The following is a 16,826-nucleotide window of genomic DNA, read 5'->3' as shown; positions in this document are numbered from 1 at the left end:
ACATAAGCTATGCAAAGAAATCCTAGGAGCAGACAGACCAGAGAAGGCCTGCAGGACCCACAGCCCCTCACTGCAGAGAGGCCCTCACTCACTGTCAGTGCAGTACACCAGAAGGAAACACAGTGCTGTCCACAGTTCCCTGCACAGCCCTAGTCGGAGACTTGGGAGAAAAATGTCCATGAGACTCCAACTCTACATTTTTGAAAAATTTATTTTATGCTCTTAGAAGCTAAGAACTCTGCCACATACGAACCAATTTAGAATCCAGATTCTTCCCTAGTTTATCTACTTTCTTTTGAAATTTTATAAACAATTTTGTACACAAGAGGTAGCAGAGGAAAATTCCAGTCTGCTTGTTCCAAGCTCAAAAGATACTGCACATACCTCGGTGTTAACAGAGAGGGTAGGGCAAGCCAGGTCAGTCTGTGGCTCAGTGCTCTGTGTCCTACAGCTTATTCTAGGTGTCAGCAACCACACAAACCTGGAGAGCCACATGCAAGTTGCCCATGGGATGCTTGTCTGTCTGTCCCAGGATGCCTCAGGGGCAGGATAGCAGTCCTGAGGTCCACCTGGACTGCAGGAGCTTCTTGAGAACACACAGCATTGAATCAATTGTGCAATTCCTGCTTGATTTGCAGACCATTGTGAAAGATTATAAAAACATCTTCATTCAAAAATTGGCAGTAAAAATGACAACTCTTCCAAGGCAAGCCTGCCACAATTGTCACTTTGTGGTGCTACAGTTAAAAAAAAAAAAAAAAAAAAAAAAAAAAACCCTTCCCAAAGAAACCCCTCCCCAAATTGTCCTTTTTGGGGGTTCAATTAAAAAAAAAAAAAAACCCTTCCCAAAGAAACCCCTCCCCAAATTGTCCTTTTTGGGGGTTCAATTAAAAAAAAAAAAAAAAAAAAAAAAAAGTCCTCAGCAGGTTCGTGGACTGCAGCTGTTGGAAATCAAGTGGTTACTGGCAAAGTAGAAAGGATGCCCATGACAGCAACAAGGTAGCAAGATGGACCAAAGTGAAGAGTGAGGACGATTCTGGTGCAGCTTTACATGAGGACAGCAGGTGCGGGGTAGAAGGCGAGTCGTTTCCATAGGAAATAAGGGAGCTGACTAGAAGTGGCAATTTCACTCCTGAATTTGGGCTCCTGAGTGCAGTTGCCAGCGATGATGTCCCACCACGTATCATCGCTGGCATTTCAATGCGTGTCCCACACAATCCTTCTGCAAGGACGAGTGTGGAGAGACGGTGAGCTGGGAAGGGAAACAGTACGACACAGGTATTCAAAATCAATTCTACACCCTCACATCGAACTGTGAGAACACCAGAACCATACCAAATTCACCACTTGCCTCTGTCTGTTTCCCCAAGCACACAGTTCTGCTCTCAAACACTGGCCCTTCCGACTTCATGTGTCTGACCAAAGCTGGCACTGGCTGTGGTAGGCCACACACAGAGTGATGCACTGAAGCTGACTGCACAGGAATTCCCACAGCTGAACAGTGAAATGAGGCTCACTGAAAGCACACAGCAGAGAATGCTGTCTGCCTCGAATGTGTCCCCATGAATCCAAAAGCAACCAAAAGGCACTGCCTATCTGACTTAGTATTCTGAGCTGACAGTGGCAACCTGGCACTTCCGAAGGCTCCCCGGGTCCTGCGCACAGCAAGTAGAAAATAGGCAGAACATGTAACTCAGAGTGGAACAGGGCTGAAACTGTGAGCAATTCAAAATTCGAAGTGTACAAAATACAGGAAATACCCACGTAACCCAACCTGAAACGAGTGACATCATGCTGGGAAATACAACTAAATGGATGGGTGTCCAACTGTTTTCTAGTTATTTCTGAGGAAAGTCTTAAACCTTTACCTTTTCAGTGTTAGTCATGTTGAGGAGAAATGAATTCTTGAATTCTTCCTCTGTACTTAAATTCTAAGTCTCACAAAGCAGTGTCTCCCAGCCTAGATGTTTAACTCAATATACAATCATTAGAAGGGCCACAGGAATTACGTTTAAGGAAGAGCAATCGTTGCAGATCACGTGACAAGACTACAGTTTATTCAATATGTCTCCAAGCATTAAAAAGATAATTTAAGAAGTCAAATTCAATAAAATTATATCTTAAAGTGCTTTCAATTATGTTGTTTTAAAATTTTATTTTGGGAACAACCTGTAAGTTCAGTGACTGATGTCAAAGAATGCACCTATATGTTAGAGAACATAGCTTTTTTTTTTATTGCTCTTTTCAATCTTGTATCAGAAAATACCTTAAAGAACTTAATAATTTCACAATTTTTGATACTGGTAACATATCATCAAGATCCAAGATTATGTCCAGAGCTCTCAACCAGGCAGATCAGAAATTCTGTACAAAGAGGGAGACATATTAAATACAAAGGTCTATGTAAACTGAATTTAACTATTTTACAATGAAAAGGAATTTTTACCACATATCTTTACATCATTTTAAATTGGATATTCCTACTTAATGTTACTGCAAGAGTAAAAATTTGCCCTCACATACCTAAAGGCAGCTTGCTTTTCTTTTTTTGATATAAAAACCAAAGGATTTTTTTTTTGTCACATCATAGAGAAAGCCACAGCTTTATCCCTTTATCCTTACTCTATGTTCATGTATCAGAAGTCTGTCACCAGCTTCATTTCCTAAAATCTCCATGGAGTTTCAATCCACACTACGACTGTGCCTGTGGGTCAGCTGGTTCCCACGCTGGAACTCTCCCACAAACAAGCAGATCCCAACCTTCTAGAAGCCTGAGAAGGCTTTCCTTTAGAACACATGGTCCTCAGTCACACATTCTCCTGACTCCATTTCCAGGCTCTTTGAAGGGCTTCAGGGATGAGATTCTGGTTTCTAAATGGTGCATTAGAACATCCTATCTGGCCAGTTGCTGGGCACACTGCTCTAAGGATCGACATCGTCAAGGTCACTTCTTAATTCACCAATCATCATGGGAGATTCTGAACCCTGTGGAAAAGAAAGGAAGTTAAGGATCCTACAACTAAAGTTAGGGGAGCTTTCTGTACTGACATCCTTACTTGTGGTTCTGTAATTTAAGCATATCTTCACTGAGCAACTTAATTCTGTTTATTAAAAGTTAATAAAACACAATGGTAACTATTACACATTCTGGAAACTCATGATTATGCAGAACACTTTCATTTGGATAATCTTAATTAGTCACTGAAAGAACCCAGAGAGTGGCCTAATGCCACACTTTCCTCTTCATCCAACAGGCAGCACCTCATTAAACTGAGTGAGCAAAGGGAAAAAGCAGAGAGGGGGACTGGATGCCAGTGACACCTGCTTCATGACAGGTAGTATCCCTACTGGGTGGGATCTGGGTCATTCCTGAATCCACATTCTGCTACTATAATCAACTGGTGGTCTTGGGACTGGTCCTCCAAGAATAGGGAGGAGAAGGGACAATTTCTTGCAGAAGGACCAAAGTGTGTGTGTGCATAAAATATTTTATTCTTATTTTATGTGTATGAATGTATTGCCTGCACGTATGTAAGTGCACCTATATTGTGCAATGCTTGTGGAGTCAGAGGAGGGCATTGGATCTTCTGGAACTGGGGTTACGGACAACTGTTAGTCACCATGTGGGTGCTGAAACTGAACCCAGGTCCTGTGCAAGAGCAGCCAGTGATCTGAACCGCTGAGCCATCTCTCCAGCCTCGGAACAAAGTATATTTGATAAATTAAAATTCAGAAAATGTTGAAGGGCCCAAGTCAAACAGAACTGTGTGGAGGATTCTGCCCTTTATGTAGCAGTAAAGGACAACCAATGGAAAGTTTCAGCGAGTGGCCTGGAGAGCAGTCACAATTCAGGTAGGGGATTCTCACAGAGGTGTAGAGAGTGCAGTGCTTAGGGTTGGTGAACAGTTGGGCTGGGACTGGCCTGGCACACAGGGGTGCTATCTTTGAGGTATGGGATGGTGATGGAGCACCAGCTTTAGTGGGGATCTGAGGAGGAGTGGACATGCTGAGGTGTCTTCCAAGACACAGCAAGTGGAGACCTCAGGAACTCACACTGGATGTTCCCCCTGGAATTCAGGAGCAGCACAGTGATGGGTAGGGATGAAAACACTGATTAGGGCAGTAGGACAAGAGAACAGAGGGTTGTACAGCAACTTCCAGGGCCCCAGAGGAGGCTGGACTGGGAAGGAGTCTGAGAAGGAACAGTCAGCAGGGTCTAAGGAAATCTAGAGTAAGGTGCCATGGAAGGCTTGAAGACTGTATTTCAAAAGGGAGGAGTAGCCAGCAGTGCTATATGCTGCTGCTGTCAGCTATGATGAAGCCTAACAAACACTGGCCATCTGCCATCCCAACTGTGAGAAGAGAGGGAAGAGCTCAGAAGAGGCTGAAGAATGCATGAGTGACAGGAAAACAGGGATAGTCAAGTGCAGATAATTCTGGGAAAGTTTTGCTCTGAAGAAAAGAGGACTTTTTAAGAGGATGGAGAACTGTGTTGAAATATCTGTAGAAAAGGCATCAGAGAAACTTAAAATGGGAATGGGGGAAGGATTAAAATTCTGTCAAGGTGGGAAGAGATAAGGGCTGGGAGGAAACATCCCGCATGGTCCCAGGAGAATGGATGACGGGCAGTGAGTGTGGGAACCAGCAGCCTCAGGAGCTCTTTGAAAGGGAGGTGGTGTGGTGAACTCTTGAGAGTAAGTCTGGGTTATTTCACATCACAAAGCCAGGCCTCCATCAGTCTTCTGTAAGGTCAGGGTAATAGTGGGCCCCTCTGGTTGCTAGGAGGATCTGAAAGGTAACATTTACAGGAAAGGACATCTCTAACGCCAGCAACATTCCCTCCCTGGGGCTGCCTCTGTGCCAAATCTTGTGATGGAGCAGCAAGGAGATTGCTGGGATGTAAGACCACATACTAGGAGAGGTGTGCTAAACGTAACTACGTCCGCATTCAGTCTAGTGCTATGCACATGGTAGGTGTTTCTTCAAAATTATTTTTCTTTTCTTTTATACAGTGATGAGAAAAGAAAGCCCCTCCCCAAGCCCAAATGATTCAGAGTCCCCTGGCAAGTAGGTGCCCTTCAGTGTGCCATGGAGCTTGCCTTTCAAGTTGACATTTCTAGGAAGACTGGGGAAAGCAAGAGAGATTTTCCAATGGGGCATAATAAAGTGACAGAACAGCACTGTGTGCAGCCTGGCTTCATCAAGTCTATCTTCATGCTAGCAGCCAGATACTTCAGAGCCTGGCCTTTATTTCATGCTGTAGCACTGTTCAGCTAACAGCACAGAGGGCCAAGCTGGCCTATCTTTATACTCACTTGCAGGAGCAGAATCTTTTCTTTCTTGACTTTTGGAAAGATTAAGAGCAAGTGCTGCCCTTTCAGTCAAGGACAGGCCAAGCAGTACCTGTTGTAAATGCCTCTCTCCATTCTCATTGGCAGGACTGCTCTCTGACCCATTGCTGCTTCCCGACTGCTCTTTTTCATTCAACAAAGCTGTGGCATATGCTAATGTGTCCTGTAGAGATCCAAACACAAGCAGGAGTTAGGGGCTGGTTCAGAACTGCAACCACCCTTCAGCACTGGCAGGCTGCAGCGTGGCATTTTCCGCAGAGTTGCCAAGGCATCCCTTGACCTCCGAGCCCTTCAAGACCTACCAGCCAATCTATTATGCTCTTCTTTAGACAAGTGATCTGTTCCAATGTGCCTCAGTGTATACCAGCTTGCTGTCTTTTATACACAAATCCAATGGCTGCTTCTATTTCTCATTTTCTGCCCTCCCTCTCTTCTCTGAGCATGATTTCTAAGAAGCTGGCCCTAGGGGTTTCAAAGCACAAAGGAACAGACACCCCCTCACCTGAGCTGAGATGGTTCGCTGAAAGGTTTTTCCAGTTGAGGTTTCATTAGAGACATTGCTCTGTGGTGTCCAATAGTGCTCTGACATCTAGGATGAAAGGCCAAGCAGAGGTGATAAGTAAGCCCCCTTAAGTCCTACAGTTCCTACAGACATCAGAGTCTAAGAGGCACAGGCTATAAGTCTACCAGACTTCTATCACCTCAGTTATCATGAAGGACTGCCCTCCACTTTCAAACAGGAAAGCACTGCTTCTTAATCAGAGTAATCAACCCCCAATTTTTTATCTACAAAGTCAAGACAAGTGTTTACAGTGCTCCCCACCTCCATGCATGGTTTTATTTCCCCTAGTTTGAGGTACCTGTGAACAACCAGTCTAAATATATTAAATGGAAAATTCCAGAACTAAGTCATTAAGTTTTAAATTGTGTACCAGTCTGAGCACTGTAATGAACTCTTGCACTGTCCTACTCTGTCCTGCTTCAGATAGAAACCATTCTTTTGTCCAGCAATATACCTACCCTATGTATACTACTGGCTCAGTACTGTTATAACTCAGTGATCGTCACCACTGATAATTCCAACAGTAATGTCATCCACCTCTTCATCTCCTCACATAAGCATCACATCATTTCACACCATCACAAGAAGTATGAATATAGGACAAGATTCTTTTATTATAGTATATTGCAATAATTTTTCTAGCTTATTCCCTCCCCATTTTATCATTATTATTGTTAATATCTTACTTTGTCTAATATATAAACTAAACTTTTTCATTATCTAGGAAAAAACATAGTATATGTAGAGTTCAACACTATCATCCACTGGAGGAAGGATCTTGGAACATAACCCTTATGGACTGGAGACACAACTCAGCAGTTACAAGTGATTGCTCCTCTGGCAAAGGACCAGTTTGGATCCAGGCACCCACACTGAGTGTCTCACAACTGTCTGAACTGCCTGTAAGTCCAGTTCCAGGGGATTCAATGCCCTCTTTTGGTCTCTGCAGGTACTTGCATGCATACACACACACACACACACACACACACACACACACAAATAAAGATAAAACTAGCCCTGTGAGATAAGGTGCGGGGCTGGGGTGCATTATCATATTAAGATACAAATTTAATGCATGTAAGTATGTATTGACTATACTAAGGAAATGTTCAACATCTGAAAATACTTTGAGGTCATTTTTCAATTTAAGTTTAAGAGATTTTTTTCCCCAGTAAGATGTGCTGTTTTTAATTACTATGTTATAGTTAGAAAGACTCACAATTTTGGGGTTTGGTGAGATGGCTCAGTGGTTAAAAGCACTGGCTGCTCTTGCACAGGACCAGGGTTCAGTCCCCAGCTAACAACCACCTGTAACTCCAGTTCCAAGGGATCTGAACCCCTCTTCTGGCCCCTGCAGGCATTGCATGCATGTAGTACACTTACATGCATGTAAGCATAACACTCATATACATAAAATACAAATAATTTTTTTCAAAGTTCAGACTTCTATTACCTTCTTTTGTAACCACTGCACGGCCCAACTCCAGTGGTGGGAATTCTCCTTGAAGTATTCTTTAGCAGCAGGACATCTGGGGATCGAGGAGATTATTACTAGTTGTCCTAGTTTGTCTCTCCATTGCTATGACAAAACACTCTGACCAATACCAACTTGGGGAGGAAAGGGTTTATTTAGCTCACATATCCCGGGTCATAGTTCATCCAGGAGCCTGGAGGCAGGAGCTGGAGCACAGGCCACGGAGGAATGCTGCTTACTGGTTTGCTTCCTGCTTAGCTTTCTTTCTTAGGCAACACAGGCCCACCTGCCCAGCGTGGCACCACCCACAATGGGCTGGGCCGTCCCACATCACTCATCAATCAAGAAGATGCCTCAGAGACATGGCCACAGGACAATCCTATGGAGGCAATGACCCAACTGAGGCTCTCTCAACCCAGGTGTGTCAAGGTGACACTAAAGCTATCCAGTACACTAGTCAAATACTTTTTTTGGAAAATATTCTTATTCAATCTAAAGTACTTCATCTTGACAGATAAACATTACATTCATTAAGACTCAGGTGTTTTTGTATTCAAATTTTTCTTTTACTTTGTTTGGAGAGGTAATACCTTCATATGCTTAAACTTAAAAAGGCATCAAGTCTCTTACCATGTCTAATCTTATTAATCTAACTTATTAAAATCCAAAGCTAAAAACCAAAATAAATGTACTTCCCAACTCACAACAAACTGTGTCTTTAATAAATGATCTCTTTACATAATACAAATGTTCTTTAATGTTTGTGATTAAAATAAGAATGAACACTGGGTACAGTGGTGCACGCCTTTAATTCCAGCACTCAGGAGGCAGAGACAGGTAGATTTCTGTGAATTTGAGGCCAGTCTAGTCTACATAGTGAGTTCGAGGCCAGCCAGTTCTACATAGTAAGACCCTGTCTCAAAACCAAACCAAAACAAACCAGCCAACCAACTAACCAACCAACCAAAACACACACAAAAACCAACCAACCAACCAACCATCTAACCAATTTATATGCACAAGAAAGATTATGGGGAAAATTATTTTAAAAGTATGCATAAGAAACATATCTTTCCCTTTTCTTTTTCTTTGTTAATCCAGAAAACTGTCTTCATATTTGAACACAGCACTGAAGATGCTGTCACCACTGGTGTGTGGCAAGGACACAGATGTACACAGACACTTACTGAGAAGCTGCTGGTAGGAGACATACCAGTGGCCTAGGCACTACTTGGAAATGCCTCTCTTGATACATGGCCAATATCAAGTCTAACTAACAAACCTACAATTGTGGTAGGATAATACCTTCTTGTGTGCACAATACTGTGCTATCTAGAAAAAACATGCTCATGCTTTATTTCAATTTATCTAACTGATCTCTGTTTGGAAGTTCAAGTATAGCAGATTAAGCACAACAGATTTGCATTCTTATTCTGATAAAGCCTAAGAACAGCAATCTCCATGCTTAAGAACTGGGACAAGGTAGCTTGGTACAGTCACAGTGAGGTACAGTCACAGTGAATGTAGTGAAGTCTGTTTAATAACCTTGGGTCACCTTACCGTCACTGACTTTGTTTGCCATGGACTACTATACAAGGGGTTAAAGCAGCACCACAGCAAGGTTCCTCCTAATATTAAGAACCTGTGCCTCCTAAGTGTCCATCCAGTTAAAGAATGGAGAGACAAAATGTGGCACAGACATACAAGGACAACCTTCAAAGGAAGGAAATCTGATACATGCTAGAGGATGAATAAACTGAAGACAATGCACTAGGTGAAACAAGCTAGTCATAAAAGGTAAGCTTCTGGTGAGGTACCAGAGGGAGTCAAATTACAATGGCTGCCAATGGCTTAATGAAGAGTTAGTATTTGGTAGGATTCAGAGTTTTATTTTTATTCTCTCTTTCTTTCTTTTTTTTTTTTTTTTTTTTTTTTTAGGCAGAGTTTCCATGTAGTCCCCAGCTAGCCTGGTACTCTCTATGTAGACCAGGCTGGCCTGGATCTCAGCTATACGTGCCTCTGCCTTCTGAGTATACCACCACGCTCAGCTCAGAGTTTTAGTTTTAAAAGATGAAAGGAATTCTAGAGGTTGATGGTGATGGAGGCTGTGCAACATGGAAGAGCTTTTTTAAAAATTTGGGGCTAGAGAGACTTAGCAGTTAAGAGCACTGGCTGCTCTTGCAGAGGATCTGGGTTCAGTTCCTAGCACCTACATGGTAACTAACAACCATCTATAACTCCAGTTTTGGGGATCTGATGTCCTCTTCTGGTCTCTGTGGGCATTGCATACATGTGGTACATTTATATACATGCAGGCAAAACATTCATACACATAAAAAAAAATAAAACTTCACATTTACTATTTATTGTACATGTGCCATAGTGCATATGTAGAGCCAGAGGACAACTTGTGGGACTCAGTTTTTTCCTTCTACCAACATGGATGATCTTATCACCATTGAACTATATGCAACAAGGTTAAGATGATCAATTTTATGTTCTGTATATTTTGTCACAATTTTAAAAAAGTACCTTACTTTGAGGTCAAACAAACCTGTGTTTTAAGTTTAGCTCTAAGACTACTGTAGATATGCCACTCAAACCATCAGTGATAAACAACTACCTTGGTGATGCTGTAAAGATTAAATAAGATAATGCAAGCAAAGTATGTGATATAGCATTTTGGTTTATAAGTGTTCCACAGATAGAGGTGACAAGATTTTATTTCTTGAGAGGCTACTTTCAAATTGAGGGCTTAAGAGCTCAAAGGAGTTAATAGTTAATGAAAGGGACCATGGAAATGGTCATGAACTGTTGCTCCTAAGGTACCCAAACCTGACTCAACTGCTGCCCTTCTGTCAGAAGGCTAGATGATCTGCTTTTTCTCTTTTGAAATTCCCTAAGATCTGCTACTTTTCTTTCTTTTTGGTTGTCTTTTTGAGACAGGGCCATCTCCTTGTAGCCACAGCTGGCCTGGAACTTGCTAAGTAGACCAGGCTTGCCTCAAACTCACAAAGATCCACCTGCTTCTGCCTCCCAAGTGTTGGGATTAAGAGCTGCTACTTTTCTAATATTCTTCCTTTAGTTTCTTTGAAGAGACTCTTAATACTCTGTACTTTCCAATCAAGCATGCCTTGAACGAGTCAGACTTTCTAAGGTCCCAAAATAAGGCAATTTCCCCCTGTAGTCAAATACCACTTCCTCTCTGTATCTTGAGTCCATACTTACTTTTGAGCAAGAGTGACAAGAAATTTGACACACTGGTAGCATCGACTGCTGTCCACATGATTACTGTGGTGCATCAAAGCTGGAGGGAGAGAAGAGGACATTTTAACAGTAAGGCACTGAACTGAAAGTGTCCAGGTAATAACAAGTGCTCTTGCTCTCAAAATAATTTTGGTAGGGGGTAGGGAACTTAATTATCTGATGCAACAGAATCATCCCAATTCTAACACTTTAATATGATTGAAAAACATAGAGGGTGGTAAAAGTTTGAGTTTTAAAACTGAAAGAACTAAATTTTCAACTAGATGACTGTTAAAAGATCCATATACTATGCTGCCGAGAAAACAGTAGTTACAGCAATTTATTGACTGATAAATGAAAATTTATGATACTAGTTCTATTCAACATATATTTTGTATTATGTATTTTAGGGATTTGAAAATAAATAATACCTGCCCTTGCTCTTCATTTGTTTATGCCAGAGGACCTGGCCTGGGTCCAGGTCCCAGGGTCTGATTAGAGTACACTGTTCCAAATGAGGGCTTGGAAAGTTTTTCGCTTATATATCCTTTATGCCATAACAAGTAGGTCTCAATTCCCTTCTATGCTATCATGTGCTGAATGATGGGGGTATATTCTGAGAAATGGTTGTTAGGTGAGTTCATTGTTGTGCATCTGAGGTCAGAGCAAACTTATACAAAGGAAGATGTCCACCACACCACTAGTGACATAACCTTAGGTGACTCCACTGTATGTACAGTCCATCAATGACAGAAATGTCATGTGGGCCATGATGGTACCCAACAAAATCCCAAATGACTATGATACAGGAAATGTAAATGGATGGTGGACAGGCATTTTTTACTAAACCTTTTTAACTCATAGCTTATAAAGCTAAGTCAGGACTTCCAAGAAAAGCAAGTTCTAATAAAGAACTTTCATGAGTAGACAGTAGACATGTGGGTCAAAAGACAATCACTTCATACATCTGATAACATTCTGAGTCTAAGGTGTTAGTTTTTTCCCTTCCAATGGCTACTGAATGGAAGGTAAGATTTCTGTCATCAGAAAGGTGGCTTTAGCTTACAGAAAACAAATTTCTAGCATCCCTGAACCTTCCCTGACCTAGGAAAAGACCCTTGAGCTGCACTGAGAATACTAAGCAGAAGGAAAGTCTCCCAATCTGGCTGAGGAGCCCAGCAGCCTTAACAAGACTTCTAACAGAGTAGTCACTTAAGTCAGGGAGAGCAGAAGGGTAATGCTTGCTAGAACTGAGGTTATCTAGAAATTCATGGTAGACATTTGTTCCTAGACCAGCATACTTGCCTAGTAATCCGTTTTCGGTTTCAAATACAAATTTGACTCGTTCTACTTGTATGGGATCTTCAGTGACCTGTGATAAGGAGACAGAGGTGAGTAGGTGAAAGCAGCAGCCTATGCAGAATCACAGGTGCTTCCTCACAGTTCTACTGCAGAGATCTAACAACAGCCCAATATTAAGGGCCGTTTGTCACTGCCATGCATCTCAACATCTCCCTAATTCAAAACTAAGATGTCAAGTTATTAAAGATCCAGTAATTTCATATATATCTATTTCTAACAACTATACCCATAGTTCTCTGTTGGGTTATGAGGGCAGATACTTTGTGATCCTAAGAATACAAGATAAATTTTAATTTATTGACTAAAAACATGCTTAAGTTTTGCTATTAGGTTCTAAAAGTTGAAGTGCAAGATTGTGTCTTGCTGCAGAGGCTGATCTGTGTTTTACTTGTTGCTATATTTTAGTTCTTGCCACAGAATGGATTGCAATGTTGTGAATTATTTGAGTTTGTTGCTGACCAGCTGAATAACACACAGTTCTACCCTTGAGAAGCAATAATTTTCCAAAGTTTATAAAAGGACTGGGGTCAAAGGAAGAAAAGAATAAAAAAGTCAGGCTTTTAGTAGACATAGGTACCCATAATATATTTTCATATTTTACTCCAATGTATCCTCTGAGCCAAGGCCAATTATTAAGCACCTAAATGGATGAAGTCCCTGCTCTAGGAGCCCCTGGCCTAGTCTGTCTCATTAGTTTATACCGAGTCACCAAATTCTGTTAGTTCTTTTTCCCAAACACCTTTTGATTTGTGACTTGCTGTCCTTCCATACTCTGCCTCCTGTTGAGTGCAAGCTTGGCTATGTCATGGATCCTTGCCAGGCTTGTATAGGCCTTCCAATCTGCCTGTTTCTTTAGTCTGTCCTTCAAACCAACTGCTATAGAGGAGTTTCGCTACTGGGTCATTTCACTTCCCTGCTTAAAACACTTCCACGGCACCATCACTGACAGTAGGTGTTGCAAAGGAGTATGTTTCAGACAACAAGGAGTGTCAGAAGTGGTAGGAAACTAGAGCCTACATCTTTATCCAAGGGGGTATACGATTATTACTCTTGGTGACTGTGCCAGAAATGGGACTAATATGACTAGACTGCTAGACATTCATATTTACTGGCTAAGTGCAACTTGTGGCCTAGAGGAAGAAGTTGGTATGCCCTGACTTTGGTGGCAGAAGTCTTATGTACCTTGTATTTGGTTTCTTTTCCCAAGTTCTACTACACAGCTCCATTTCTTCCTTTAGTCATACACTCACAATTCAGAGCTCCTCAGAATGTGAGGACAGTTGGGACTCTGGGACCAGTCATTGGTCCAAACGCTGCCTCTGTCATAGGCCTTAGATCTGCTAAAGGGTGGCTTCAGGCAAATCACCCCACCTCTCTAAAGCTGTTTCTAGTAACAATACTTTGCTGATCACAACTGACTTTTTGGTTTTTGTCTTCTACTCACACTTCTGAAATCCAAAACATCATTTAATTGATTATATTTCATTTTTATGCTTTCTACATATGGGTCATACAACAAAGTAGATATGACCAACAGTGTCATATCTGCAAATCCAGAAATTTACATCTGGGAGCTAACCTCAGGGTTAAACACAGTGTATTATACATTGTAAGGCTGCAGTAAGGGTTAATTCCATTTATACCTCTGATCTCTGCCCTGTAACCGACTGTGTTTTGCCTAGCTTCTTCACTATACTGCAAGCTCCGAGGAGGTAGATGTTTATTGCTGTTCATCTCTAAGTCAACAATGCATGTGGCCCATGACTGACAGGTAGAAGAGTCAAGAAATGCAGGCCAAATGAACAAAACCAGTAAGGAACCAATAATGTATAAGCATACACTAAATAATAAATACCAAAATACAAATGAATAAGCAGATTTATGGCTTACCAATATCTCATGAAGCAACTGGAATGTATTCTTTAACTCATGGGGTGGAGCAGTTTCTAACTGATTCTGAAAGATTTTTGAGAAAGAATAAAAATTCCAGTAAGTTTTCAGTGGAAAGCACCATGTTGGAATCAAGCCCTACTCCTACAACTATCTGGCTGTCACTGAGTAAAGCCAACTCTCCTCTCTGGGCTCAATTTCCCCAAACCTTTATCTGGAGACAAATCAACCTTGAAGGATTTTCCAGCTCAGTATCTACGATATTTTGTATGATATTAGAACAATGAATAAGCAAGGAAAGGGGAGAATTTTAAACCATTAAACAATTCCATATTTACATATTGACACACACACTACTTTGCTTTCTATAATATGCTGGTACAGCTAAAAGAATGCAAATGGGAAAGCCTGTGGTAGTCTTTGAGGGAAGTATATAACAAAGATAGCTTAGAAAACAAAAATCTGCTAAGTTACACAAAGAAAAGAAAGCAAGGTTTGTAAAATTCATACTCTTTTATACATTTTAAAAATAATTAAAAAAAATTGTATTATTTTTATTTTATGCATATGCATATACTGCCTACATATAGGTAAGTGCACCCATGTTGTGCAATGCCCGTGGAAGTCAGAAGAGGCTGTTGGATCCCCTGGGACCGGAGTTACGGAGAGCTGTTAGCTGCCATGTGGGTGCTGGGATTCAAACCTGGGTCTTCTGCAAGAACAACTAGTATTCTTAACCACTGACCTATCTCTCCAGCCCCTCCTTTATGCATTTTAAGATTTATTTTTATTAGGGCTCGAGAGATGGCTTGGCAGTTAAGAGCACTGGCTGCTCTTGCAGAGGACCCAGGTTTGGGTCTAGCACCAATATGGTGGCTTACAACTGTCTGTAACTCCAGTTCCAGGGCACTAACATCCTCTTCTGGCCTCTGTGGGCAATGCACACAGGTGGTGCATCTACATACATGCAGGCAATACATTCATATACATAAAATAGAAATAAATAATAGCTGGGTAAGATGGTGCACACCTTTAATTCTAGCATTCAGGAGGCAGAGGCAGAAGATCTCTGTGAGGTTGAGGCCAGCCTGGTCTACACAGTGAGTTCCAGGCTAGCCAGGGCTACAGGGAGGCCCTGTCTCATAAATAAATAAATATAAAATATTTATTTTTATGTGTGTGTGTGTGTGTGCATGTATGTATGCTCTTGTGTATGAAGGTGCACATAGAGATCAGAAAAAAGTACTGGATGCCCTGAAGCTAGAGTTATAGGTGGTTATGAACCACCCTATGTGGGTGCTAGGTGCTCAAATCTGGTCTTCTGCAAGAGCAGCAAGTGCTCATAACTGCTGAACTATCTCTCTTGCCCCATTCTTTGTGCATTTGAATTAAAAAATAAATTTTTAATTTTGCCTACATGTATGTATGTGCACCATGTGTGTGCCTGATGCCTATTAAAGCCAGAAGAGGGAGTGGAGTTATAGATGGTTTTGAGCCCCATATGGGTGCTGGAAACCAAATCCTGGTTCTCTGCAAGAATACTAAGTGTTCTTACTGCTGGGCCATCTCGCTTTCCCCCACTTTGTGCATTTTAACACAATCCACATAGATAATGTGAGAAAGGACATTGCATTATACCATCACACTTCCAAGGAGACAGGGATGGCATTAAAAAAGCACTTTGCTTAGTACCTCACTAATTCTCTTAGCCTTGAAGTCAAGTCCTATTTCTTCCCATTTTGTAGTGGAGGAAACTGCTCAAGGTCATAGTCATATAGTTAGTAAACAATAAAGAGGGAACTTCATCACCTCTGAGGATGGCAAAACACCCTTTGATAAGAGCCTAAAAGACATACTTCACACTAAGTACCTGTTAATACTACACATAAGATGATTATGAACTCAGGTGTGTGAAATTCTACTGGTACAAAACATCTGTGGGTAGAAACTACTACATATAGTGTGAATGTCACAGAAAGGGCCTTAAAGGAAATGTCCCTATGTGGCAAGACTCATATCTGAGGCAGAGTAGAGAAGTGGGATGTACAGGTCCAAGCAGACCTTGGTTGTATCTGTATTTACATTTTTCAAAAAAAAAAAAATCAAAAATGTTATGTAAAATTTAAAGAGTAGTAAAATGATACATGTAACAGTAACCCAGAAAGGCAGTAAGCAACATGGAAAAAGCACAGACCCCATAGCCACATTCTCAGGTTCAAAGCCCTACTTTGTCATTGACTAGTTGTATGGCCCTAGTTACTTGGGCTGTGCCTCAGTTTTATCTATGAGGTTGGTAACAGCAACAGCTAGCTACCTCACAAGACTGCTTGAGAACTAAGTGAATTATACATCTACTACATTTGGCATAGTTTTGACATGCAGTAGGTGCAACGAGTGAGTAATTTTTATTATTTTTATTTTATGTGTATGAGTGTATTGCCTGCTTGTATGAGTGCACCTGTGTCATGCAATGCCATGGAAGTCAGAAGAGGGCATCAGATTCCCCTAGAACTGGAGTTGAGGATGGTTTGAAGCCACTATGTGGGTGCTGGGAATCGAATTCGGGTCATCTGCAAGAGCAGTCAGTGCTCTTAACCGCTGAGACATTTCTCCAACCCCCTTTTATTTTTATTTTTTTGGTCTTTTTGAAAACAGGGTCTCCCTGTAGCCACAGCTAGCCTGGATTCACTATGGAGACCAGACTGGCCTTGAACTCAAAGAGAGGCTGCCTCTGCCTCCCAAGTGCTGGGACAAAAGGCATATGCCACCATGCCTGGATTTAAATATTTTATTTATTATTTTTTTGTGTGTGTATGAGTGTATTGTGTGCTTGCAGATAGGTGCACCGCTGTTGTGCAATGCTGTGAAAATCAGAAAAGGGCATTGAATCCCCTGGAATAGAGTTCCAGATATTTGCTAGCTGCCACATGGGTAACGGGAC

General features: G+C 41.5%; 1 protein-coding gene across 3 annotated transcripts in view; it reads right to left on the bottom strand.

Moving 5' to 3' along the window:
* Positions 1 to 895: 895 nt before the first annotated feature.
* The window catches only part of Usp24 (ubiquitin specific peptidase 24), a 142,231-nt gene continuing 126,300 nt past the window's right edge, over positions 896 to 16,826 (bottom strand). For all 3 annotated transcript variants that reach the window (XM_008832980.3, XM_029563467.1, XM_029563466.1), the window contains exons 62-68: positions 13,886 to 13,951; positions 11,939 to 12,005; positions 10,616 to 10,694; positions 7,367 to 7,442; positions 5,854 to 5,940; positions 5,404 to 5,514; positions 896 to 2,985 (exon numbers count right to left, since the gene is read on the bottom strand). In XM_008832980.3, coding sequence (XP_008831202.1) covers positions 2,923 to 2,985; positions 5,404 to 5,514; positions 5,854 to 5,940; positions 7,367 to 7,442; positions 10,616 to 10,694; positions 11,939 to 12,005; positions 13,886 to 13,951 — 549 coding nt within the window. In that variant the 3' untranslated portion in view covers positions 896 to 2,922. The remainder of the gene's footprint in view (positions 2,986 to 5,403; positions 5,515 to 5,853; positions 5,941 to 7,366; positions 7,443 to 10,615; positions 10,695 to 11,938; positions 12,006 to 13,885; positions 13,952 to 16,826) is intronic.

Source organism: Nannospalax galili, unplaced genomic scaffold, assembly GCF_000622305.1.
Source record: "Nannospalax galili isolate Female #2095 unplaced genomic scaffold, S.galili_v1.0 scaffold356, whole genome shotgun sequence".
Classification (NCBI taxonomy): Eukaryota; Metazoa; Chordata; class Mammalia; order Rodentia; family Spalacidae; genus Nannospalax; species Nannospalax galili.
The sequence above is the reverse complement of the archived record's forward strand: the minus strand, read 5'-3'. Positions and strand labels throughout refer to the sequence as shown.